The sequence below is a fragment of the Desmodus rotundus genome, chromosome 4 (genome assembly GCF_022682495.2).
Source record: "Desmodus rotundus isolate HL8 chromosome 4, HLdesRot8A.1, whole genome shotgun sequence".
Taxonomy (NCBI): domain Eukaryota; kingdom Metazoa; phylum Chordata; class Mammalia; order Chiroptera; family Phyllostomidae; genus Desmodus; species Desmodus rotundus.
The window spans coordinates 128,259,889-128,287,166 of NC_071390.1; the positions used below are offsets into that span (position 1 = coordinate 128,259,889).

The 27,278-nt window shown below is 36.3% G+C and overlaps 1 protein-coding gene across 5 annotated transcripts in view; it reads right to left on the reverse strand.

The window, feature by feature from the left end:
- Positions 1-5,393: 5,393 nt before the first annotated feature.
- Positions 5,394-27,278, reverse strand: part of ANKRD17 (ankyrin repeat domain 17) — a 144,810-nt gene continuing 122,925 nt past the window's right edge. For all 5 annotated transcript variants that reach the window (XM_024579605.3, XM_024579598.3, XM_024579588.3 and 2 more), the window contains 7 exons: positions 26,834-26,983; positions 23,879-25,515; positions 18,238-18,435; positions 8,092-8,340; positions 7,398-7,576; positions 6,884-7,048; positions 5,394-5,998 (listed from right to left, as the gene is read on the reverse strand). In XM_024579605.3, the coding sequence (XP_024435373.2) occupies positions 5,939-5,998; positions 6,884-7,048; positions 7,398-7,576; positions 8,092-8,340; positions 18,238-18,435; positions 23,879-25,515; positions 26,834-26,983 (2,638 nt within the window). In that variant the 3' untranslated portion in view covers positions 5,394-5,938. The remainder of the gene's footprint in view (positions 5,999-6,883; positions 7,049-7,397; positions 7,577-8,091; positions 8,341-18,237; positions 18,436-23,878; positions 25,516-26,833; positions 26,984-27,278) is intronic.

The window sequence follows — 27,278 nt, forward strand, 5'->3', positions numbered from 1 at the left end:
CCATTTCCTCGTGAACACTTTTCTAGCGTTTACTTGTATCCGATGTAAGCTTTAGAGTCTGAATAGCAACATTAGGTGTCTTTTGGTTAAAAGGAATAATACATTAAGTCTACACGGACTAATTATTGCTGGCAACAGTAAACTGGAATGACATGAAGGAGTTTCCACAGGAGGGTCACCCCTAGACTTACAGGCCAAATTGCTTTTCGTGGAATGAAAATGTTGATTAAAACGAAGAAGCCTGCGACAGATGTTGGGGTAATGTCAAGTTGTAGCAATTGGTACCAGATACTATTCTCCGAATCCTGTTAAGTCAACTTCCTAAAAATTGGTAAATTCATACACGGATTTTTGAATGCTATATAAAAACTAGTATCTAAAATTCTGCAGCACACCCAAAAATAATTTTTTTCTGACAAAAAAAATAGGTATTATCTTGATTCACTCACACCAGACAACTGCTGTTGTGTTGGCTGTTTTTGTTGTTCATTTTTTTTTTTTTTTTTTTAGAGAGAGGGGAAGGGCGGGAGAAAGAAAAAAAGCAAGAAACATCAAAGTGTGGTTGCCTCCGGCGTGCCCTCCAATGGGGACCTGGGCTGCAACCCAGGCATGTGCCCTTGACGTTTGGTTCACAAGCCCGTGCTCAATCCACTGAGCTACACCAGCCAGGCCTCATTTTTTTGAGTCTAAGGAAGGAAAGTCAGTGCCCCTGACTAATCAGGTATTGAATCTTTTAAAAATTCTTGTGGTACATCAGAGTGCCTCTTGCAGCATACCAGTTGAAAATCTCTAAGTTAAAAAGAAGCAACCAGTTGCTACTGTTGATTAAAGTGGAAATATTTTTCACGGTTTTTAAAAAAAAAAATTAAAAAAAAATTTTTGCTGTTGTAAAAGTGGAAAGATTTCAAACGGAACTATCTTTGCCTATAGATTGGGAAAGGGAATTCCGCTGCATTCTCCTCCTTCCAGAGAATTGTTGATGTTGGGAGTCCTTACAGTGTCACTTAAGCCTAGGTACTCTCACCTGTTAATATCCAGGAGAGGGAATTGATTTAAAAATACCCTAAAACAAAAAGTCCTTATTTATGCATTCACTATGTATATAATCAAGTTTTCGGGGGCTGGGGGCATGGGGACATCTGCAGTAGTGTCGACAATAAAAATAAATTCAGGGTAATCAAAATCAATCAATGAAGAGTTTTCAAGAGTATTGCTCAGATCCCAAAGACTTCCTACCGTGGAGCTGTATCATGCACAGGAGTCAGGACTGGGACCTCTTCAAACAGTGTAGGTTGACCTTTGCTGCTACTAATTGAGGTCACATATTCTCATTTGATTATTCTATTGTTTTGAATACTGTGATCTAAAAAATATTTTTTATTTCATGTATGTAAACATACATTTCTTAACTCATAATAGGGATGCTATCTACTTCGTAGAGAATGTTGGGGGGAAATGTCAACACTAAAGCCCAACACAAAAGTGTCAGCAGTAATATATCTGTATGTACTGGTCATCCAGCAGTGTGATTCCCTGTCCTGTGTCTTTTGAGTTGCAGAGCACAGTATAAAATGACCATACAAATACTGAGCAAACCAAACAAAATCATGTCAATCCTAAGGCGATGCAAATGAACTTGTGCAACGTATAAGAACATTTTTAAGTTCAGACTAATTTTTTAAACTTTAAGCTCCTTAAAAAGATTATATATTTAACTTTGTTACAGCTTCTGAAATTCTCACCCAACACAGTGCTGAACAAAGGAATGGAGCTCAAAATTTGAATATAGGCCATTATTAACTCTATGTATATATTCAGTCATTTCAATTTCTCATTTCCCAAATATGCTTTCTGAAATGTTTGACAAAAGACACTTTAAAAGATTAACTATTTTCACAAGTAACTGTTTAAGTTACCTCTGGAATTAGATTTTTCTTTGTATTTCTTTAAGGTGTTAATTTTCAAAACCAAAGCCACCTAATGTAGGGTTAGCTCATTAGGAGAGGACCCAAAAAACCCTGGAATTTATAAACATTGTGTATTTATTCTTCCATGTTTAAACTCCAGTAACCTTCAAAGTGTTCTCCATTTGATGCAATACACCTGCCAAGACATTTTTTTTCCATCCTCAGAACAGTTTTTGAACTCATTGATTTTGGTGACTTAGTGTTTCTGCTGCTGCTTCACTTCTTCTAAATCAGCACATTTGATCTGGTGAACAGGGAGGGTGGACCATGGGTATCGAGCCGTTTTGGTCAAAAACTGAACACTCAACGTGGTGTGGGCAGGTGCATTCGTAAATCACCCATCACGAAATGGGCAAATGCATTGAATCTTCAAAAAAAATTCACTGAAGCTGAAACTCAGTCTCACAAGGTAAAACTGGTGCAGATGGGTTCCTGGAACACACCCCTATTAGGGGAAGCCTGTACTACAACAGGATCAACCTCCAAAAGATAATTTTGTTTTTTTCTTGGGTCCTCCCTTGTGTTTTTCTCTTTATTGAAAAACATCCTCTTTTATCAACTGAACATGCAAAATTGGCTTTTACCTTTTGAAAGTGTGATTCATTTGGAGGCAGTAGTATGAAACCTCTTACAACACATCTATTAGTCCTGTATTCCAACTGTCACATGATGAAAACATTTATGTCAAAGCCACAGTGCCCATTTCTCTCCATATTCACTTACCCAGAAGTGATGGTATATTTGCAATCAATCAAGGTGTGTAACATAGTAAGTTATATTAAAGCACTAATGATAGTCATGTTAAAATTCTAGTCACCTGGAATTAACCCTGGTTAATTTACAATACTAGCTCCTTGAGTGTTGTGACTTAAGCACACATTTATCAATGGAATGTATATTTCCAGAGACTCAAGAGCATTCAGAATTTGTAAAGTACAACCTAAGTGTATAAAACATTAGTATCAAAGAAAAATCTGGATGGCTTCATTTATCCTAGTGAATGGAATACTGACTATATTATAGTGGCTTAAAACAGTGAATTGGTTTTCCTTTGGCATTTTAATCATTTCAAAATAACCTTGATTTTAAAATGTTTTTTAAAAAGTTTGCTGAAACATGTTCAAATATGTTTGAAAGGCATGAAATGAAGATTCTGTTGGCAGAGGTAAACAAAACCACCTCTAAAATAAAATGATTAGTATATGCCCTGGCTGGTGTGGCTCAGTGGACTGAGCACTGGCCTGTGAATTAAAAGGTTGCCAGTTCGATTCCCAGTCAGGGCACATGCCTGGCTTGTGAAGCCAAGTCAGGCCCCAAGTAGAGGACGTGCGAGAGGCAACCACACATTGATGTTTCTCTCCTCCTTTTTCTCCTTCTCCTCTCTCTAAAAATAAATAAAGTATTTAAAAAATACAATAAAATGACTAGTATAAACAAACTATACAGTAACTGGTATACTAACGTTTTGGGATTTAAGGTGTGAATTAACCTAAGTGTTATTTGCAAGAATTAAGTCACTTCTTAAAAAGACAGAAAAGAAATACATTGGGTAATCCACAAGTACACGTACCACATACTTTCAAAAAGGGGGAAAAAAAGACCTGTATGGTCTCAATAAATGTTATTTTATTGTTCAGATAAAAATGTACTGCATTTCATCTGAAATATAAAAAAATGTTTTTGAAAAATGTTCATAGTACAGATATCTAAAACCATGGTATTGTACTTAACAAGCCCGATTTCCAAAACTAAATACGGAGCATTTCAATCTATGTCCCCTTACCAGTTTTAAAGTTAAGAAAATGTAGGGCTTCTTCTCTCCGTTTTTTAGTACCCATTTTAAGAAATTCAGTTTTGTGAAGCACTGCACCTCACATGTTGTAATACAGCTGGGTGACATCTGTTATCTACTAAGATTATTTTAATTAGAAAATAACCCTAGTTAATACAGGAAAGAAATTAACCAAAAAATTATAGGATAGTGGCAAAAGTCATATATAAAACATTCTGTTAAATAGCCTTACACCCCTTTCTTAGTAAAGTGCTATAATTTTATTTCATAGCTATATTTATATGTAGGGTCTCATTTAGTTTTCCCTTTAAATTTGGCTATAAATCCTAAGACAGATGGGCCCTGGCCAGGAAATTCAGTTAGAACATTGTCCCAATATGCCAAGGTTGTGGATTCAACCCACGGTCAGGGGATATACAACAATCAACCAATGAGTGCATAAATAAGTGGAACAAACAACTGATGTTTCTCTTTCTCACTCTCAAAAAAAATAATTAAAATCATAGAAAAACAATTTCATCTATTTTAAGACCTCCTACATTAAAAGATATGTTTAAAAACCTTAAGATATGTTTGAGAAATCTCCTTTTTACTCTTTATTCAGGCTATCGGAGTAAAAAAAGTATCTTATTTACTTGAAAAGCCAAAGAACCATATTAATACTGTCAGTACTGTGTGATTTATCTGAATTTCAGTTAATGTTTCACCACTGCAGAACCTGTTTAAAAAAAAAAAAAACCAGATTGATACATACATTACTTCACTTTTATGATTACTTTTCTTTTACATTTCAAACATACAAATTTATTTTTCCATATGAGACAGGGTAGGACACATTCTTTTGGGGTATGTTATTATTTATTGTTTCAAGTGAAGGGAATAGATAAATCCCACTGAATAGTTTAGTGTGGTCCTGTATTTTATATAAACAGGTTAAATGAAGACTTTATTTTGCAATCTGTGTATTCATGTCCACCATAAATTGTCTTCATGACAAATGCAAAATTTCTTTTATTACTTGCCCCAAGTTAGCTGTTGATCCTTTTCACTGATAATACACAAGTGTAAAGAATAAGAAGCTTTTAAAATTGGGGAAAAAATACTTTCCCCTAAGTAAATGAAAATTGGGATTTTATGTTGAGTCTTGATGACTAGGAAGCCAGTGTTAAGAATCAATATTATCCAATATAAAATAGTACAGTGAATTGTTTAAAAATAAACAATATATTAAGAGCTTGTATATGCTGACTGGGAACCAGCGGTGGCTTTTTAAATTCTCAGAAAAGCTAAACATTTTATGGTTAGAAGAAACCACAGGCAATGATGAAGGTGCTCCATGTCTCTGTAGCAGCCATTACATTAAAAATGTTTACAAATTATTTCATGATCAGCAGGAGGATTTTACTGGTATTAGTGATAAAGATGAGGAGAGAAGGGTGAAGTGTGCATTAGTTTTAAGCGTGACAAGGTAATTAAAAGACAATAGAAAAGTGATAAATTTCTTCTTCTATATGCACTTTGCTGCAAACAAATTCGAGAGAGAGCAAAGTGGGTATTTAAAAAGCCAATCTCAGAAACATCCACTGATAATGCCCATTGTTTTACTTTATACTTAAATTACACAAGCAGAAAAGTTATGCTTATTAATAGTTTAATGTATGGAGGAAACATCCAGATTTCTGAATATGAAGGTACATATCTCACATTAATTTAAGTCTACATAAAGTAGAGCCTCTATACTGACATATTGAAATTTACTTTCTGCTTAGCCTTTTCTGTTATGTAAACAATTGTACATTTATTTGCCATTCTAAAACTTCAGGATCAAGTTTACATAATTTTGCTAAATTTCCGTGTTTGCTCAGAAGCAGTTTACAGTACTAATACCAACCAGCCAAAGAACAGCTTCAACAGAAAGTTATGTCCAAAGGGGAAGAGGGAAGAGAAAAAAGAAAAATGATAAGAAAAATGCTAACTAAGGTAAAATGGATGATGATGGGGAATGGGCAGTCACAAATGTTCACAGAAAATAGGTCAGTTAGTAAGTTCTTCTGCAAAAAGCCTACACACTTCAGTCAAGCACATCAGTAGAATGATTTGGGAGCATAATTTTTTTTTTCTGGCCACTTGTGATTTCCTCTGAATGAAAAGGAATCTGCAGGCTAACAGCTGATCCTCATCAGCCAAGCTGGTTCATATGCACACTATTCATGTGAGGTGCCCAGGGTCCAGTCCACACCTAAGAATAAAGAACATGCATTTTATTAAATACACATTCAACACATACTTGATTAAAATAAAACTCTAGCTATGAACTAAAATAGCTAAATCCCATTTAATTTGTGACATACTTGGAAACAAGGAAGAAAAGCAAATGATAAATCACTTCTACCATTTCCTTGCCTTTCCTCTTATTCCTCAAACAAGATCTATCATCATTTTTAAAACCACCATTACTGGAGGACATACGGATTTATGACTGTAGAAGAAAAATGAGTCAAAGACATTAAACATACACCCCAAAATGCTAAAATATACAAATACGTCTATGAATTTGCAGTTACACACGGTTCTGACATTTAAGTTGCTTTCAAGAAATAACCTCTAAATGGCCCTTTCCATAACACTGGTATATTTTGATGTATAAAATTGTAACACTTTAACACTTAAAAATTTTTACTTAGCACCTGCTGCCCTATGAAATAAGGGTCAGGCACAAATAATGCCCCTTTTTATTACAAAATCTTTAATTACAAAATCATAAGCATGTAATTCGGTAACATAACAACATCACACTCAAACACACCATATGATATTTTAGGTGAAGTGTTCAAATTAAAACTATAGATTGTTATATCCACATTATTACCCTACCAACCATATTCAAGCAGGCATTACTTCTGCTAGACCCTGTATATTATGCCTTTCATAATTTTAGCCCAAAACTACTACCTTCGGTACCATTTTCTACATCCCTCTGCTACATTTCAGCTATATTAAATTTCCCTCAATTTTCTCAACTGCCCATATTCACCATACTTTCACTACCATGATTTATCTGTATCCTACTTGTCTTGGTATCTCATAAACACTAAATTAATGTTCAATGGATGATCAGTCTTACCGTTTGAGGGCCATTATTTTCTGTGGAGCTCGAAACCATCTTTATCAGGGAGTTCCAAGAGGGGTCTGCAGCATGAGGGCCATTAAATATGGGTCCTCCAGCTCCATCAGGAATAGGTGCTACTGGAGGAATCATTGCATTCCCATACACAGAAAAAGGCATACCCTGAAAAAAAGAAGAAAACAAATGTTATGCACATTCAATTCACTGCTTTTTCCAATATATTCAACAGCCATCAAATTCATATCTGAAACTACCTCATTTTGGAAAAGTGTGAGTTTATCTAGGTAATCTAAAAATTATTTTCCATTATTATTTCTTCTTGTATTAGATTATACATAAGCCTACTATATCTAAAATATTTTGTCAAAAAAAATTTTTTCTAAACTGAAACCAAATTAGAATTTATAAATAGTTATAGATTTTCACCTATAATTGTAAGCCAACGCCCTAGAATCATTTAATAGGAAAAACATTTGGAAATAATAAAAATGTTTATTTAAATCACTATTACCCCAACTTTAGGAAAGTCCATGTATCCTGCAGGAACATGCTGATGGAATGTACCAGAAGGAGTTACAATTCCTGTACTTTCTCGCTCCATTGTCTGATGCTGTGAAAACACTCCTGGATCAGACATTGGCCTATGAATCATAGGATTTCCCATCCCAGGGTTACACCAGTCTACTTTATCTGAGAGAAAAACAAAGAGCACAAAAAAAAAATAATTGGTGATATTTAAAATCAGAAGACAGTAAAATAAAATATTTTAAAGTATTTATAATAAATATTTTCCACATTAAATTGTGAATTCCTTCAGAATGACCTACTTTTGTACATTTAATGCAGTATTTCCATGTTTGTAGGTAATGATGTAATATCCTAATAAAATAACCTGAACACTTTTTGTTACAAAAGAAAAAAAGCTAAGATAAAGGCTATAGGGCCCCAAAGGAAATATTAACATCTCTTTAATGTGAAATGAAGAAAATATGCTTACATTAGACTATTTTCAAAAAGCAATGATAAATTCAATGGGAGATCACAGGGGAACAATAAATGTTTTGAACTCTTAAAGTGATTAGTCAAAACAAAGAGATGAATACCGATCTTTTAAGAATGACTATGAATGTTAAATACTGCTTACGATATTTTAGTTAAATGTATAAGCTTAATTTCCTGTAAGCAGGATAGTGTATCTATCATACCTTGATTGCCACCAATCCCTTCAAAGGACCAGATGCCACTATGCCCTACTGATGTGGACAAATTACTCCCAATAACAGACGGAGCTGAAGTTCCAGTTTGCCTGATTCGTGCAGAACGTTCAGTCCCAATAGGGACTGGAACTTTTCTGTCCTGAGAGACGTTGCTGGGCTTCTCTGACCCTAAAGGTACTGATGACGGGGCAGGAGAAGGTGCGCGAACTCCGGAGGATACTGACTGTGCAGGAGAATCTGGAGAAAAGACATTTTGAAATAGTACATACATGTCATCTACACAGTATGTAATTTTGTAACATAATCTTAAATTCTAAAGATACCTTAAATATTCATTCTGAGGAAAAATAAAATATGAGAATAATATTTAAATAATAAATCATGCATATTAACATTTGATTAAGTTCCATGACTTTGTAGTCACTTTTAATCTGGCTCAAAAATTTTTCATTTAGTTATATGTTAATTGAATGTGAAGATGTGAATGCTGCAACTACCATGTAATAAACCACTAAACAAATTAATATTTAAATAAATTAATCCTTGACACTGAGTAAAATGTAACACCAGAGCAATGTGAAGACAATAAATTAAAACAAACAAACAACAAAGTGGAGGTGGGGATAATCACATCTATATTGGCAATTCCCAAACTATTCCTTCGAACACTTGTCCCTTGGTATATTGTGATGAAAAAACAAAAGGATGAGGGTATCTATTAAGCCTAAAAAGGTTAGCTGAAGAAAAAAAGTAGGTTTCTTAAACACAGAATATCACAGAATCTTAATATGCTTATAAAGTACCAGCATATTATACTATACACCTGAAACTAACAAAATAACATTGAATATAAATTGTAATCTAACAAAAGAGCCAAGAGAAGGTTATGCCTCATTACCCAACTTTCCTTTATTATATATTGTGCGAGTGTGTGGCTGTATTATCCAAAGGATTCAGGTAGTTAATAAATTTGCAAAAATCTATCTAATGGATCCAAGATGGTGGAGGAGTAAGTGGAAGGTGCACAAACATCTTCCCAGGACCAAATTGCAATTATAGCTACATTGTATAACCAACTAAACATGAGCTGGAAAGAAGTCATATAACCAAGGGTAGACAGAAGAAACAGCTTCACCACAATGTGACTGGAAGGGAGTGTGGAGGAGGCACAGGAGGGCTGGCTGGCTGGGCTCCCAGACAGCAGCTGAAGTCCTGGAGGGAGCTTTCAGTGGCCAGGAGGGTTCCCCCTCAGACATGTGGGTTCTACACCCCAGGTTGGGTTTCACAGCCTACAGCAACAGAGCAGGGAAAGAAACCCAGATAACATCCACCTGTGAAAAGCACAGGGATACTGTCAGCCAGGGAAAGATGGCAAGAGATGCAGAGAGCCTCTTAAAGGTCCGACACACAAAATTTCATTGCAGCCACTTACCCTGGGCTCTGGTAGAGGGAAGGCAGAGTGGACTAGAGATGCTTGAGGACAGACTGGGGTTGGTGGCTCTGGGGAGAGAACTGAAAGAACCAACACCAGGATCCCTGTGCTTAACCGTTCCCCATGCTGTAGAAGCCATCTTGCCCAAGCAGAGCACTCTCCTCCAAATGGCATCTGCCTGAGGGGAAGCAATAGCCCTGCCCACAGGAATTATTCTGACCCAGCCTGCGGAGCTTAAGCCCGGTTGCTGAGGAGTACTGCTGGAGGTTATCTCAGTGACTAAGTTTAACAAAAAGGCGGATCTCTGGGAGCTCTGAGACTTTAGCTACTACCTTCCCCACACCTGCTGGGCCGTGGTGCTGGTAAAAGCCAGCCTTGGTGCACAGCTTGGTTCTTTCTGCACATAGCCAGGCCCAGCAGAGGGAGCCACAACTGTAGATTGCTCATAGACCCAAACAGGTTGCCTAGGGACAGTCACAGGCAGTATCTGACACAGGTCTACAGCAGGTCTTTGCAGATCTACCTAATACCTAGAAACAAATACAAAGAGGCAGCTAAAATGATGGTCTCCAAATGAAAGAATAAGAGAATCCACCGGAAGAAGAACTGAAAGAAAAGGAGGCAAAAAATTTATCAGGTATCGAGTATAATGATTATAAGGATACTCAATAGCATGAACAAAGACAGAAAAAATTAAAAAGGACCAGTCAGAAATAAGAGAATGCAGTACCTGAAATAAATAATACACTGGAAGGAATATACAGTAGGTCAGATGAAGCAGAGGATCAAATCAGCGATTTGGAAGACAGGGTGGAAACAACTTCACAAGCAGAGCAGCAGAAAGAAAAAAGTAATAAAAAGAATGAGTGCTTAATATCACAGAATCTAACAAAATATAACACGATGTATAACAGCATCTGCATCTTGAGAATACCAGAAGGAGAAGAGTGAGGAAGTAATCAAAAGCCTATTTGAATGTAATAACTGAAAACTTCCCTACTCTGGTGAAAGAAAAAACACACAAGTCCAGGAAGCAAAGAGAGTCCCAAACAAGATGGACCCAGAGAGACCCACATGAAGACACATCATAATTAAAATGGCAAGGCCTAAAGAGAAGAGAATACTAAAAGCTGCAAGAGAAAAAGCAGGTAGTCACCCAAAAGGGACCTCCAATTAGACTGTCATCTGATTTCTCAACAGAAATGTCAGAAGGGATTGGCAGGAAATATTCAAGGACCTACAACCAAGGTCACTTTAACCAGCAAGGCTATCATTTAAAATTAAAGGAAAAACAAACAGTTTCCCACATAAGAAAAAGCTAAAGGAGTTGTTAATACCAAACCAGAACTATACCAATGTTAAAGAGCTAAGAAGAAGAAGAGAGGAGGATGAGGGGAGGAGAGAAGGGCAGGGGGGGAAGGGGGTGAGGTAGCAGGAGGAGGAGAACAGAGGAAAGTAGCAGTATACAAAATTAATATAATATACATGGATGTGGCGGAGGGCTAAGGTGGGGTGAAAATAGAGACAGCTGTACTTGAACAACAATAAAAAAACCCAAAATTAATATACAGAAATTGGTTAATTTTTATATTCCAATAATGCACTAAGGGAAAGGGAAATTAAGAAAACAATCCCATTCACAATTGCTTCAAAAGAATAAAATACCTAGGTATAAATCTAACCAAGGATATAAAAGACCTGTCCTTGAAAATTATAAGAAACTGAAGAAGATACAAATAAGTGGAAGCACATTCCTGTTCATAGATAGGAAAAATTCACATCATTAAAATGTCCATGCTACCTGAAGCAATCTATAGATAGACTCAACACAATTCCTACCAAGAGTCCAATGACATACTTCACAGAACTAGAACAAATATGTCAAAAATTTATATGGAACCAAAACAGGCCCGGCATCACAAGAAAGAAGACCAAAGAAAGAAGATCCTAAGAAAGAAGAACAAAGTTGGAGGAATCACGCTAATATCAAACTATAGTATAAGGCCATAGTAATCAAAATTGCATGCACTGGCATAAAAACAGACACATAGATCATAAAAACAGAATACAAAGCCCAGAAATAAACCCACACATATAGTGAGCTAAAGATAGTTTATTCCATAAACAGGGTTGAGAAAATTGGACAAATACATGCAGAAAAAATGAAACTAGGTGACACACAAGAATAAATTCAAAATACATTAAAGACTTAAACATTAGATCCCAAAATTAAAAATCCTAGAAGAAAACAGAGGCAGTAAAAAATTGGATATTGATAATAGCAATATTTTATCTGATTTATCACCCCAGGCAAGGGAAACAAAGGAAAAAATAAATGTGACTACATCAAATTAAAAAGTTTTTGCAGAGCAAAGGAGACCATTGTAGAATAAAAAGGCACCCCACAGAATGGGATAATATATTCACCAATACATGTGATAGGGAGTTAATATCCAAAATATATAAAGAACTTATATATCCAAAGGAACCCAAAACACTAATGAACATAAGTACCCTATGTTCAGTGCAACATTATTTATAATAGCCAGGATTTGGAAGCAGCCCAAGTGTCCACCAGTAGATGAGTGGATAAAACAACTATGAGACTTTTATACAATGGAATACTACTTGGCTGTAAAAAAGAAGAAAATTTTACCCTTTTGTGACAGTATGGTTGAACCTGGAGAACATTATGCTAAGTGAAATAAGTCAGTCAGAGAAAGACAAATACCATATGATTCAGTTACATGTGAAATCTAATGACAACTGAACCAACAAGCAAAATAGAGAGAGACTCATAGGTAGCAGAACAACAGCTACTGGTGTGGGACAGGGGAGAAGTCAGGGGGTGGAGGGATCAAGGAAAAAGGAAAAAGGACTCATGGACGTGGACAAAGTATGATTGCAGGGGGAGGCAGGTACAAGGGGGTTAAATGGTAATGGAAAAAATACAATAAAAAAATATCTATCTGCACGCATGCATGCAGACACAAAGGCATAGTGCTTCTATTTTCCAATGTACTTTTTGGGGAATTTGGAAGACAAAGAAAAATTCAGAAATATATTAGCCTGAGTATGCTTTTTAAAAGACTTATTATACGTATTTTAGAATCATACAGAATGGAAGTACCGTGGAGATCAAATTTGTCTTACTAGCACTTGCAGAGGTCTATTTTTGGTTAAATTGACAGTTCCTCCTATCACTGAGTTGTAGTGACTATAAGTAAAAAGAATGTGAAAGTTCTTCATAAATTATAAGTTATACAGATATTGGTATGATTGTGGAAAAAAGCATAAAACGTGATGGGCTTATTACCTGTAAAAGTAAACCAAGAAAACTGTTACCCTCTAAGAACAAATTAAAGTATACCTCTTATGGTTATGGATCACTAGTAGTATGTGACAGTACTTACTTTTAACACATCATAAGAAAATGGAAAACTCACATAAGTGTCTTTAAAGCAATTATAAGAAAATTCACCTTAAAATTATATTGGTAAAAGAGGGAATTCTAGGATTTTGGTGATGGCAGTAGCACAGGTTTTGATTCTTCCCAAACCCTCCCATTGAAAAAAAAAAAAAAAAAAAAAAACGCTACTAAGCAAAGCTGAAAAACAACATTCCCTCTCACACCCCTCGTTGATAACATCTAAAACCAAATAGACAAGGTATCCAAATGAATCCAAAGACACAAGTAAATGGGGACAAATCACCAACAGCTGTAAGGCTCACGTTGTGTCAGTATCTGTGTGGAAGGAAGCAACACTCCAGACCTAAGAACAGAATATGAGAACCACAAAACAGTCAAAACTACTCATAGGAAAGTAAGGCAGGCCAATATGAGAACAGCAGGTGGAAATGGGTGAGTTCTGCCTAAGTATGGTGATTACAAGGGCTTCACAGTAAAACAGGGGTGTCAAACTCATTTTCACCAGGGGCCACATCAGCTTCGAGGTTGCCTTCAAAAGGCCGAATATAATTTTAGAACTGTATAAATGTGATTACTCCTCAACAGTTAAGTGAGAGCTCGGTGTTGCCGCTGGGTAGAAACAAGGTGCTGGGCTGGAAAAAACAAGGTGAAGGGTCAAATTCGGCCTGCGGGTCTTGTGTTTGCCACCTGTGCACTAAAGTCTAAAAGAGCTGATGCGGTATAAGTCCCATGAACTCTCAAAAGTACCTGCTAAAGCCTTCTTCCAGGATAAAGTCACATACTGATAAGAAAGTTCTGGGAACAGATTCCAAACTGAGCAGGAAAGGGACAACAGAAGCAAAGAGAACATCCAGTCAAGAGTAGAACAGATGTGATAAGGCCAACAAAGATTGGGTGGGTAAGGCCAACAAAGACAGCAAGCAGATTTAATGAAGTTTAAGGCCGTATTTTTGCACATTTCCCTACAAGAGGGATTTCTGGCACCTTTAAGCTAGAAAACATATTCTGATCCACTTATCCCTTGTGTAAGTTCAGGAAAACTCATCTAAAACTGCAGAACAACCGAACTGGAGTCACATACCACACAAAATTGTTATATGAAATAAAAGAGATATGAATCCAGAACATCTTACAGGCAATAAAAGCATGCTAGAAAGAAAGCTGTATCTTAATATTCCAATGGCACATTAAAAAGAAACTAAAATCTAAGGACTTTTGGTCAAGACGGAGGTGTAGGTAGACATGCCTCGCCTCCTTGCACAACCATAAGAAAGGTCACAAGTAACCTCAAAACACAAAACACCTGAACTGCCAGAAAACTGAACTGTATAGAAGGCCGACAATCAAGGATTTAAAGAAGCCATATTCATCCAGATGGGAAGGAAGGCTGGAGATGGGGAGATAGGGCAGACAGCATGTGGAGTGGTGGCAGGTGGCAGAACAGGTGGCCCCACATTCACATGTGGTGGATAACAATTTGGAAGGATACCTATGGAGCGAGTGATCCCAGCCCCAGGCCAGACCATGAGGCCAGAGTTCCAGCTCTGGGAAAATAAAGCCTCATAACTTCTGGGTTTGGGGCAGCAGAAGAAACTGTTGGTCTATCAGGAGAATCTGTTTAAAGGGCCCACATGGTTGTAGAACATATGCAAACACACCCACTCTAGGAACAAACACCAGGGCAACAGCTAGAGGGGCGCTGATAGTGTATGGGAAAGGGGTTAAGTGACTGGAAGCCAGGCGATTGCCAAGGAAACCTCCAGGGGCCAGGCAGCGGCTTTGTCTTCTCTGGGACCCCTCCCCAACATACACAGCCACAAAGCAGTAAAGTGGGTTGCCCTATCCTGGTGATATCTAAGGCTCCACCCCATACAACTTAACAGGTACTTTAAAATGGAGTTAAAGCAGCTCTACCTAATACACAGAAACAAATAGAGGGAGGCTGCCAAATTGAGGAGACAAAGAAATATGGCCGAAATGAAAGAACAGAACAAAACCCCAGAAAAAGAACTAAACAAAATGAAGACAGCTATCCTATCAGATGAAGAATTCAAAACACTGGTGATAAGGATGCTCAGAGAACTGACTATTGCAAAAGCATAAGGGAAGAAATGAAGACTATACTAAGTGAAATAAAGAGAATTCCACAGGGAATCAAGAGTGAAGGGAAGGACATCAAGGTTCAAATCAACGATTTGGAACAGAAAGAAAAAACAGTCAACCAAAACAGAATGAAGAAACAAGAATTCAAAATGAAGAGGAGAGAATAAGAAGGCTCTGGGACATCTCCAAAAGTGCCAACATCCAAACAATAGGGGTGCCATAAGGAGAAAAGGAAGAGCAAGAAATTGAAAACTTCCTTGAAAAAGTTAAAGAAAACTTCCTTAATTTGGTGAAGGAAATATACATATATATATATAAGTTCAGGAAGCACAGAGAGTCCCAAGTTAGACCCAAAGAGAAACACACCAAGACACATCATAATTAAAATACCAAAAGTTAAAGATAAGGAGAGAATCTTAAAAAGCAGCAAGAGAAAAGGAGAGAGTTACCTACAAAAGAGTTCCCGTAAGACCATCAGCTGAGTTCTCAAAAAGAAACCTTGCAGGCAAGAAGGGGATGGAAAGAAATATTCGAAGTCATGAAAGGCAAGAAGGACCTACATCCAAGATTACTCTATCCAGCAAAGCTATCATTTAGAATGGAAGGGCAGATAAAGTTCTTCCCAGACAAGGTCAAGCTAAAGGAGTTCATCATCATCAAGCTCTTATTTATATGAAATGTTAAAGGGGTTTATTTAGGAAAAAGAAGAAAAAAACTATGAACAGGAAAATGACAACAAACTCACAACTATCAAAACTGAACCTAAAAAAACAAAAACAAACTAAGCAAACAACTAGAACAGGAACAGAATCACAGAAATGGAGATCATATGGAGGATTATCAGCTGGGAGGTGGAAAGGGGAGAATGAGGGAAAAGGTACAGGGAATAAGAAGCATAAATGGTAGGTAGAAAATAGACAGTGGGGCTTAAGAATAGTATAGGAAATAGAGAAGCCATAGAACTTATATGCACGAGCCATGGACAGGAACTGGGGGCGTGTTACTGGAGGGAAAGGGAATTACCAGGTAGAGGGGGGGAAAGGGGGAAAAATTGGGGCAACAGTAATAGCATAATCAATAAAATATATTTTAAAAAAGAAAAAAATGAAACTATAAAATTCCAAAGTGAGTCATAAAAATATATGAAAGAACAGCGTAATTCAGAATTAGTAAAACTGGAAACAACATGCAAGATTTAGGAAAGTATTAGAAATGAAATAAACTCTAGAAAAGACTAAATTGAACTATAAGGAACACAAGATGGTGTAAACACAAAAGATAAACAAAGTTTTTTTAAATTGTTTTTTAAATTATGTATTAAAAGGGCAGAATTACATACCTGTGAAAAATCAACCCAGAACAACTAAAACCAAGACATACCATATTTTGCCGTGCATAATGCACTCCTGTGTATAATGCGCACCCACATTTCTGTGTGCGTTATACACAGGGTTATCACACCCATTATAATATCCATGGCATGTAATCATTACGCCCATGTATAATGTGCATCCTTATTTTTCCCTCAAAAATTTGGGCAAAAAGGTACACATTATACACGGCAAAATATGGTAGTCAAAGGAAGTAGGCAGGAAGGCAGGCAGGAAGGATGATTAGAAAAAGGGATGAATGAATCTTACCTTCCCCCAGGCCCCTTCCTGGGAGCCTGCCCTAACCTCTGTATATGATCTAGTTTCTCTTTCCTTTCCTGTATCCTTCCAAAAACAAAAGCAAAAGCAAAATAACAGTAACCTTCCAACATTCTGTTTCAATGTACAGAATATCTAGATCACATCATCATCAATATACTTATTCATTTTCTCAGTCCTACAGTGCATCTCATAGAGTATTAGAATTGCTTATCCACAATATTAAACAAATGTCCTAAGTAGAACTGAAGATCTGTCTGAACTCTATTTGTCTTTCCCCTGAAGGGTACATTATTTTCTTCTTATATTGGTACATTATTTTAACATTTCTTAACATTTCTTACATTTCTTATTTGTGGCATATTCACAATCACAATCACTTTGAATTCTTTCTTAAACCATTTCTTCTTCTTTAGGGTAATCTGTGCAAGGATTAATTAAATATTCTTTCTTTGTGATATTCTTCATTATTTGACAAACACACACACAAAAACTATACAGAATGTAAATTCACAACTTCATACTTTAACTGGCATCTCTTTAATATTTATTTATTTATTTTTCTATTTCGTTCAGTTAACCAGGCTGTATTAACTGGGTTCTGATACTCTTAGAAAGAAATTCAGTTTAAAAAAATGGTTCTTATTATAATTTCCTAAAGGAGAAAGCAATTTCATATTTCTATCTTCACACAAAGAAACTGAATACCAGAAACACAAAAACCCAATAACTTTACTACATAATTCTCTTAATATAAGTCAAATTTCCTATTTGTAGATGATCTTCCTTAGTTTGAAAATCTAATCATTGCTTCCAAAGTCTGACTACAGTTAAAAATACACATCTGATAGTCGTGCTGTTAATGTAGTAAATGAGATTTAAAGGTGGACAAAAAGCATGTGATATTTATACTTTTAAGGCTAGAAATCTTTTTCCTTGGTAGCTGTGTTCTCAAATAAATCTAAAAGTGAAGATAAATCAATAAGCGGTACAATAAGGTTTGTTCCCCCTCAACAAATAATTCCTCTTAGGAATCAACTCTAATAAAATATCCTACATTTGATATAACTTATTAAGGTTGATTTCAGTAATTTATTTCTTTTTAAAAGATTTTATTTATTTATTTTTAGAGAGAGGGGAAGGGAGGGAGAGAGAAAGGGAGAGAAACATCAGTGTGTGGTTGCCTCTCACATGGCTCCCACTGGGGACCTGGCCCACCACCCAGGCATGCGCTGACTGGGAACTGAACTGGTGACCTTTTGGTTCACAGCCTGTGCTCAATCCACTGAGCTACACCAGCCAGGGCTGATTTCAGTAATTAAAAAACCTAGAAATTCAATTGAAATTCTCCCTAGTTTCATAAATTTTTGCCATGCATACAAATTACACTTTTATATAGTATTAAATTTATGGTAAGCTTTAAGAGTTAAAAATTCCAAACTTTGAAAAACTTAAATCCTTTTGTTTTTAAGGAAACAAATGCAAACTCTTCTTATGAAAGTACAGTGTATAATACTCACCATTGGATGCTGATGAACATGGGGTCAACAAACTAAGTGGGGAAAAATGCTGTCTGTTAAAGTTCGCAGCTGCGGGTGCTCCTCCAAGGGGTGCCCCAGGTCCGTACATCTGACCTCCTGACAGGTTTGAGGCAAAGTTTCCCAAATGTGTAGAAGAAGGTGTTACAGAGCCATATGGTGAGTCCATATTGACAATACCTATAATGTAGAAGATAACTGTAATTTATAAGTTACCCTACCCTAAGAAAAATAATTAGAAAAACTTAAAATTCTAAGAAGCCCCTAATATATCCAAAAATATTTTAGATTAAAACGTCTCTCTGCTTATTTCTTCTCCATTGACTCACCATTTCCCCCTTTATTTTATAAACACAACTATAAAAAATAATTATCAAGGAAAACAGAATTTTAATATTTGATATTTTATCAATTATAAAATACATGTAGCTTTAACATCAATATTGTAATTTAAATAGGTTTAATGGCCGAGGAGTTGCATAAAAATTTTATCTTTAAAAAGTTTAGGCAGTGAGGAAGGATGAATAGGTAAAACACAGAGGTCTTAACCCTTGGAATATGTATCACCAAGAGTAATCCCTAATGTAATAGTAAATCCATATCCATATCAAGGACCTTGATATGGATATGTTAATGTAGGTTCATCACTGTAACAAAGTACCAGTCTGGTAGGGGATGTTAATGAGAGAGGCTATGCCTTTGTGAGGACAGGTGTATATAAGAAATCTCTGTACTTTCCTCTTAATTTTGCTGTAAACCTAAAAGTGGTATAACAATTAATAAAGTTTTAAGAAAACTATAGGGGAAAAAGGAAAGGCTGTGGCTACACTACTCCAACAGAGGGATCTGTTAATCAGCACCTTAGCTAAGTGGCCGTACCTTCTATAACCAACAGTGGCACAATCTGCCATTGCCTCCAGAGGTACTGCAGTGTGAGGTTTAAAACACTACCTATGGCCCTGACCAGTGTGACTTGGTTGGGCATCCTCCTGCAAAGCAAAAGGTCACTGGTTTGATTCCAGGTCAGGGCATGTGCCAGGGATGCAGCTCAGGTCCCCAGTAGGGGCACCTATGAGAGGTAACTGATCTTTTTCATCCTCACTTCCATGTTTGTCTCCCTCTCTTCTCCTTTCCTTCCCCTCTCTCTAAAAAACAAACTCTTTACAAAGAAACACCACCTATCTAATGTTCCTGTTAGAAATGTCCAACCTGAATGTAATCATGGATTAAAAAAAATAGATCTAAAATGTGGGACATTTTTTAGGACAATTCGACTCTGTGCAGAGGATTCAAATATCAAGAAGAACAAAGGAAGGTAGTAAGATGTTTTAGACTTGGGAAGAATAACAAGATGTAACAGTCAAAAGTAATGTGTGAATATTGATTTGATCTGGGATCAAAAGGAAAAAAAAACACACATACAGACATAAAAGTAAATTTGGGATGAAGTTATTGCATATCTGGTGCCATTACTGAATTGATGTTAATTTTCTTGGGTGCAGTAATAGTGGAGTAGCTGTAAAGGCAAACATGACTGTTTTGACCTCAATCTAGTGAACTGTCATATGATGGACCCTCAAGTTAAAATTCATTGCTAACTTTGGCTCTCATCAACTATAACCACCGCCCCCCAATCTCACCTCCCTTACAGAGCTTACTATATCTTTATGGAAAATAAGAATTTCCTTTTTCTCTAAATCTTAATTTTAGTCTTTCTCAGCACATCACCTAGGTTTTCATTTTTTGAAAGGTGAAGCATTACCACTAAATTCCAACTATTATAAAATGAAATATAAAAGCACTTCCAATGTATTATTGTATCTTTTAAAATCAAATTATATGAGGGTAGATCCCCAAAAAACAGAATTCATTTATTCATACACATTTAAACTTCAGTCACCTTCAAAGTACTCTCCATTTGATGCAATACACCTATCAAGACTTTTTTCCACTGCTCAAAACAGTTTTTGAACTCGCTGATTTTGATGTCTTTTAGTGTTTTTGCTTTTTTTTATTTTGTTTCACCTCTTCCACATCACTATTCCCTTTGAGGACTTGTTTCATCCAGGGAAACAACAAAAGTTGCTCGCGGTGAGATTGGGTGAACAGGGAGGGAGGGGCATGAGGGTCAAGCTGTTTTTGGTCAAAAATTGCTGAACACTCGGCTCAATGTGGGCAGGTGTGCTCGTGAGTAACCCATCATGAAATGGGCAAACATGTTGAAAGACTCTTCAAAAAAAATTCACTGAAGCCAAAAACAGCCTCTCACAACAATGCCAGCTGGTACATGGATACAGATGGGTTTCTAAAACACTCACCTAGCAGGGCAAGCCTGTACTACATACAAGGGGCCTGCCCTTCGATGATAATTCCAGTTCTTTTTGGGCGCCCCCTCGTAGATTATACTGTTTTGGTTTTGAAAGTACACATAAGTATTTAAATAAACCCCTAGCAAAGAAATATTTACTGATGGAATTACATTATATTGGGTTGGCCAGAAAGTTCGTTTGGTTTTATCAGTAACATGGCTCTAGTAGCACTGAGTTTATTTAAGTTCATTTGAAACAATTTTGTTTGACTGTATTGTGACAGTTGTCATATTAGCATTCATTTTTTAAAAACTTTACAAAACTGGTGAATTTTTGTGTAGCCATTTTAATACTGAAAATAGAATATGCAATGTTTTCAGCATATTATTCTTTATTATTTCAAGAGAGGTAAAACCACAATTGAAATGCAGAAAAATATTTGTTCAGTGTATGGAGAAGGGCTGTGACTGACTGAATGTGTCAAAAGTGGTTTGCAAAGTTTTGTGTTGGAGATTTCTTGCTGGTCGATGCTCCATGGTCAGGTAGACCAGTTGAAGTTCACAGTGATCAAATGGAGACATTAACTGAGATCAAGGTTATACCAGGCAGGAGATAGCCCACATACTCAAAATATCCAAATCAATAAAGTATTTGTGAAAATGAAAAATGTATCTTTTATGGAAAAAACCATAAAGACTTTTTGGCTAACCCAATAGTTACATGTTAAAGAAACAGGTAAAAATAACATTCAGTTCATATTAAATTTAGAAATTTCTTGTTAACAAAATGCCCCATCTTTAATAACACAGATCACGTCGGCAACCTTTCTGTACGGGGCCAGTCAGTAAATATTTTTGGTCTATCATTAAAGCATGAAAGCAGTTATAACAATATTAAATGATTGGGCATGGCTGTGTTTCAACAAAACTTTATGAATACTAAAATCTGAATTTCCTCCTTTTGTGTCACTAATATTATTCTTTAAAAAAAATTAAAAATATATTTAAAAAATCTTACACAATGTTATATCTGTTTTAAAAAATTACATATTAAGACAGGCAGCCAGTCATATTTGGCCCATGGACCATAGGTTTGTCTATGGCTTGCATGGATTATCTTTAATTGCTTGAAATGTTCATATTACAACACATAGTTCTAAATGCAACTTGGTATCCTGGATTAGACACTGTAACAGAAAAAGGACATTATTGGGAAAAAAAACTGATGGACTCTGAGTAAGGCCTGCAGTTTAGTTAGTTATATTCTACTAGTATTAATTTCTTAGTTTTAATAAATGCATCATGGTTATGTAACATGTTTACCTTAGGGAAAGCAGCAATTACAGAAAAACTCTTCTCTAAATCTAAAATTATTTCAAAGTAATAAAGCAATCACTTCAAATATACTTTATAAATATCAGCACTAACAGAACTTTCTATAATATATGTGGTTCAATGGTTGTACTGTCCAATATGGTAGCTACTAGAGACATGTGTTTATTTTGCATTTGAAATATCACCAGCTTACACACACCAAGGAAAACAATATGGAAGATCATCAAAAAACTGAAAACAGAACTATCATATAGACTCACCAATTCCATTTCTTGGAATATATCCAAAGGAAACAAAAAATACTGACTCAAAAGGATATCTGCACTCCCGTGTTTATAGCAGTGTTATTTACAATAGCCAAGATATATAAACAACCTAAGTGTCCATTTGGTAAATAAATGAATAAAGAGGTTGTGATATATATATATCGGAATATTATTCAACCATAAAAAATAATCCTGCCATTTTTTACAATGGGTTGACCTTGAGGGCATTACACTAAGTCAGGGGTGTCAAATTCATTTTCACCAGGGGCCACATCAGCATTGAGGTTGCCTTCAAAGGGCTGAAATAATTTTAGGACTGTATAAATGTAACTACTCCTTAACTGTTAAGGAGTTGAAACTACCTTCGGCCCTTTAAAGGCAATTGAGAGGCTGATGTGGCCCCCAGTGAAAATGACTTTGACACCCCTGCACTAAGTGAAAAAAGTCAGAGAAAGACAAATACTGTGAATCTCACTTATATGTGGAATTTAAAAATAAACACTCTACAAAAAGAGATTAAATTTTGGGGGGTGGGAGGAGGGAAAATGAAGGAAGGTGGCTAAAGATACAAATTTCCAATGTAGGATAAAGAAGTACTAGGGATGTAACGTACAAATGATGACTATAGTTAACATCAGTATATAACACTGTATGTTGCTGTGTATAACACGCTCCCGTGTACAATGCACACCCATGTTTTTAGCCCAAACTTACAGGAAAAAAAAATCTTTCATTTTAGTTTTTTAATTCAATTATTTATTTATTTATATTTAGAAACAAAACCGATTATTGTATTCCACGGTATTATTTTGCATACAGATATCGTTGCTGCTCTCTGGAGTTACACTTTTAATGTATAAGCAAAATAAAAGAATTAAAAACATTTATATAGGTATGGAATTAGTACTACCCATGTGTAATGTACGCCCCTCTTTTTCCCCAAAAAATTTGGGCAAAAAAGCACACATTATACCACAGCAAAACATGGTATATATAAAAGTTGCTAGAGAGTAAATTCTAAGAGTTCAAATTCACATCACGGGGAAGATAATTTGTTTTGGTTTTTCTTTGTATTGTACCTACATGAAATGACGCATGCTAACGAAACTTAACTGCAGTGATCAATTCACTATATATGTAAGTCAAACCATCATGCTGTACACCTTAAACTTATGCAGTAACAACTGTCAATGAGACAGGAAACAAATTAAAAGAAATAAGACCAGCTTGACTAAAATAAATCTAAGTTTATTTTAGTCAATTTAAAGTTATATACAGAACTTTATAAAGTTATATAAAGTTCTTTATATCACTTTAGTTTAAATAGTACATATGGTTAGTGGCTATCCTATTAAACTACGTACCTGTATATTTTTGTCATTATTTTAAAAACAATCAAATGAAATCAAATTGTAAAATTATTTTGTTAATTATATTAATATTTTAGTTCAAACAATAGCTAACTTTTGATCGCATTATCTTGTTAAGTTAAAACATAGGAGACTTTTTTATTTTGAGAGAAAAATATGCTTGATAATTTATAGGAAATTCAAAATAAAATCCATAGTTCTGAAAAGATTAAAGCATTGGAGTTACACGAATATAGCAATCTCTGCTCATCTGGCTGAGAGTAAAACTACTAGAAAAGGACTAGGAATTTTCACATCACTTGTGGAAATGAGCAGCTGCAGAGGATTAGGAAATACAAACTTACCTGAGGGACTTGGAGCGGGTCTCTGTAATGGCGGTCTGAAACCTGGAGCTTTGGAAGTATCAGACTGATGTAAAGGATCTGAATTTGGCAAATACGAGGATTTTCCTGATAGCATAGATTCTGGTGTTGACTGAGATGAAACAACAGATCCTCCCCAGAAGGCATGAGCAGAAGTAGGGCTATTTTCAAACAATGTGCTAAAGGGCCCAAACGGTAAGGGCGCACTGAAATTGGGAGCAATAGGCTTATTTGCTGGATGTACTGAATTTTGACAAGCACTTTGTGTACTTAAGGTTGAAGGTAGCTGAACAGAAGAGGGAACACTATGAGGTCTTTTAATGTGATTGACACTGAGGACTGCAACAGATGAATTTTGCACTGGAGCTGGATTCTTGTGAGGGGCAGTTGTGCCATGAGAGGGTGGTCTAATAGCAGGGGTTTCCATTTTCGGAGCAGGCTGGGAGCATCCCATTTGTGTCTGAGGCATAGGGTAAGTCACTGGGGCAGTAGAAGGCACTGCCGCTGGAGCAGAACTTGTTGTTGCTAAAGGAGGAACAGTCATTCTAACTTCCGGGGGAGGAACCTGAGACTGCTGAAGAGGTGGTCTTGGCTCCTGAGAAACAGATCCTGGAGGTTGTTGCTGAGCAGAATGAACTGATGAACTCCCAGAAGAACTGCTGCTGTTTGAAGGTCTACTATTTGTTGTTTCTACTACTGGTGGACTACCTGCTTCCTGTTCAGAGGAAGATGCCCCTTTATTTGGAGATGCTGTTCCACAATCCAAAGGGCTGTTTCTAGAAACCCCTCCTGGCTGGGCTGGTGGTGATGGGGAAGATGGGGACGATACTGGGTAGTGTTCTTTGGCAGTAGGCATAGGGTATGTGGCATTTGTAGGTGCAGTGCTGTTGTTGCTTGCTGTGGTTGTGACTGTTGTGGTGGTGGCATTGGATGTCTTCACAACTGTGACAAAAAGCTGCCTCCTGACGGAAGGTGAACTTGGACTGCCATTTGTAGATGTACCAGGCACCGTTGAAGCTGATGAACTGGTTGTTGTTGTTGGACTTGAAGTTAAAGAACCTGCTGAATTCACCTGAGAACCACTGCTATTCTGATTGCTATGGCGAGGCACCATGTGAGGCTTAGGCGAGTTAGTAGCTCTGGCAGGGCTCAAAGGCCTGACAGGAAAAGGACCCCAAGTAGATTGAGCTGGTGGAAAAGTACCTCCAAAGTGGGTCATGGGCAACCTTGGTGGACGGATCTGCTGGAAAGTCTGAGCAGCAAGCAAAGCATGTGCAAACTGTGGAGGAGGATATGCTAATGGAAGGGAAACTGGAAAACCAGGCCTCACATTATTTACTGGGTTCTTAATGGTTTTGTGAGTAGATGCAGAAGAAATTGCAGGCACAGTGAGTGCTGTGGCAGTTTGAGATGTTGATGACAGAGCTACAGTCGTCATTTTAATTCCCATTAAGGAACTGTTAGCAGCAGTGGTGGTAGGTGCTGATGACCCTATTTTGGAATTTGCTGAGGAGCTTTTCAAACGGTTCTTTGGAATAAGTTCATCAATTTCTTTGTCTGGATCCTTGATCAGAGCATTGATCAACTGAGTTGCTTGTCTTGTTGATTCAGTGCCACCCCTGTAAGTTGACGAAAAGAATTAGGTCTATTTTTTAATATGTAAAGCCAAAATTCATTTGTATGTATATATGTACATACAGAGAACAATAACCAAAGTTAAGCAGCAATTTTCTGACTTTGCTTGAGGTATTCTGCAGATAAAGCCATAAACTGTCCTGATATGCCACTGTGTTTTTCAAAGGAATAGTGATTTTCTAGAAATTCATGTTACTACTGTTTCCTTAGACTAAGAAATAATTTTCCTATGTAAAATACATTACAGTTAGAAAAACCACTACACTTAAAAGTCCATTTAATCCATAATGTTACTGTAAAGTTAAGCGGATGACTAATACTAAAAGTAATACAAATAAACAAAGAAAATAATACAACTAAGAAAAGAGCATTTTATTTTAAATCCTGGTACCTATGATGACCCTATCTACAATATATTGATTAAGAATAACATTATTAATTCCTCTGAAATGATGTCTCAAAAATGAGAGGAATTATAAATAAATTAAATTAAAAAAATAAAAAAAATAAAAAAAAAAAATGAGAGGAATTCTGATAATGCCAACAATAACCATAAGGTCAAATGCAAGAGATGGATCTCCAGGAAAATATTTGATTGCAAGGAAAGCCTTATGGAAACCCTCAAGGAAAAATTACTTGTAAAGGGTACCTGCATCCCTTTGCTCTAGATAAGGTGGGCTACCTACCCACCTATCCCAGGAAAGGGAAAAAATAAGATAGGACAGGAGGACTAAGTGCAAAATACAGCCTCCTTCCTTTTGAGGTAAGCTACATGACTGTTAGCTCTTCTATTATGTGAAGAGGCACCTGTCTCTCACAACCAAATTTTTAATTTCTTAAAATATCATCTTTATTTTTAAAATATTTAGGCACAGATATATTCAAGACAAATATCCACTTCAGGTCTAAATCTATTCCTGAGTTCATATTCTAAGGACACTATCTCAGAATAACACAGCTCAAATGCTAATTTAAAAGAATGACTGAAATCTATTGCTTAAAATGTGTTAGAGACACATTCCTTCTTAAAAAGTCTATGTCATATGAGCAGTTTATGTGAGGAAAAGATAATCTAAACCTCTGCCACACATACAAAAATAATTCCTTTACAGTCCTTTAAAATACTTCACAAGAGCATATAAATCAGAGAAAAATATTGTAAAGGTTATCTTCTCAAATTCTCATTTTAAGAAAAGTGTGCTATTAAATACAAAGTTCCATTGAAAACTCAAATGCTTATATTTTATTACGCTATAGTGCAACAAAACACAAAGGAAGAAAACATAAGAGACAAAGTTTTGCCTTATAGTTATTATCCGGTCTCCTGTCTTGTCTTTCTGTTTATCAATATCTATGTGTGCACCCGTGAACTCCCGAATAGCATTAATATTACAGCCTCCTCTTCCAATCACTCTGGATATCACAGTTGATGGAACAGATACTTTCTTTGACCTGTTTAAAAGTTGAAAACATAAATTAAGATAGACCATTAGTCTCAGTGGTTGTGATTAAAATAAGAGGACAGAGTATTACTGAAATATGATTCTAAAAATACAGTATAAATTACTGTTGAATAAATGTCTTCTATCTATTCTGAGTCTAGGAGATAATAGGCAACTAGGAATTACAGGAAAAAGGAAGAGAGGAGGGGGACAGGAGGGGTCAGGAAGGACAAAGCAGGGGGAGAAGAGAGTAGAGGGGGAGAAAGATAAAGCTTTACCATAGTTTCACATCTCATTTACCAAAG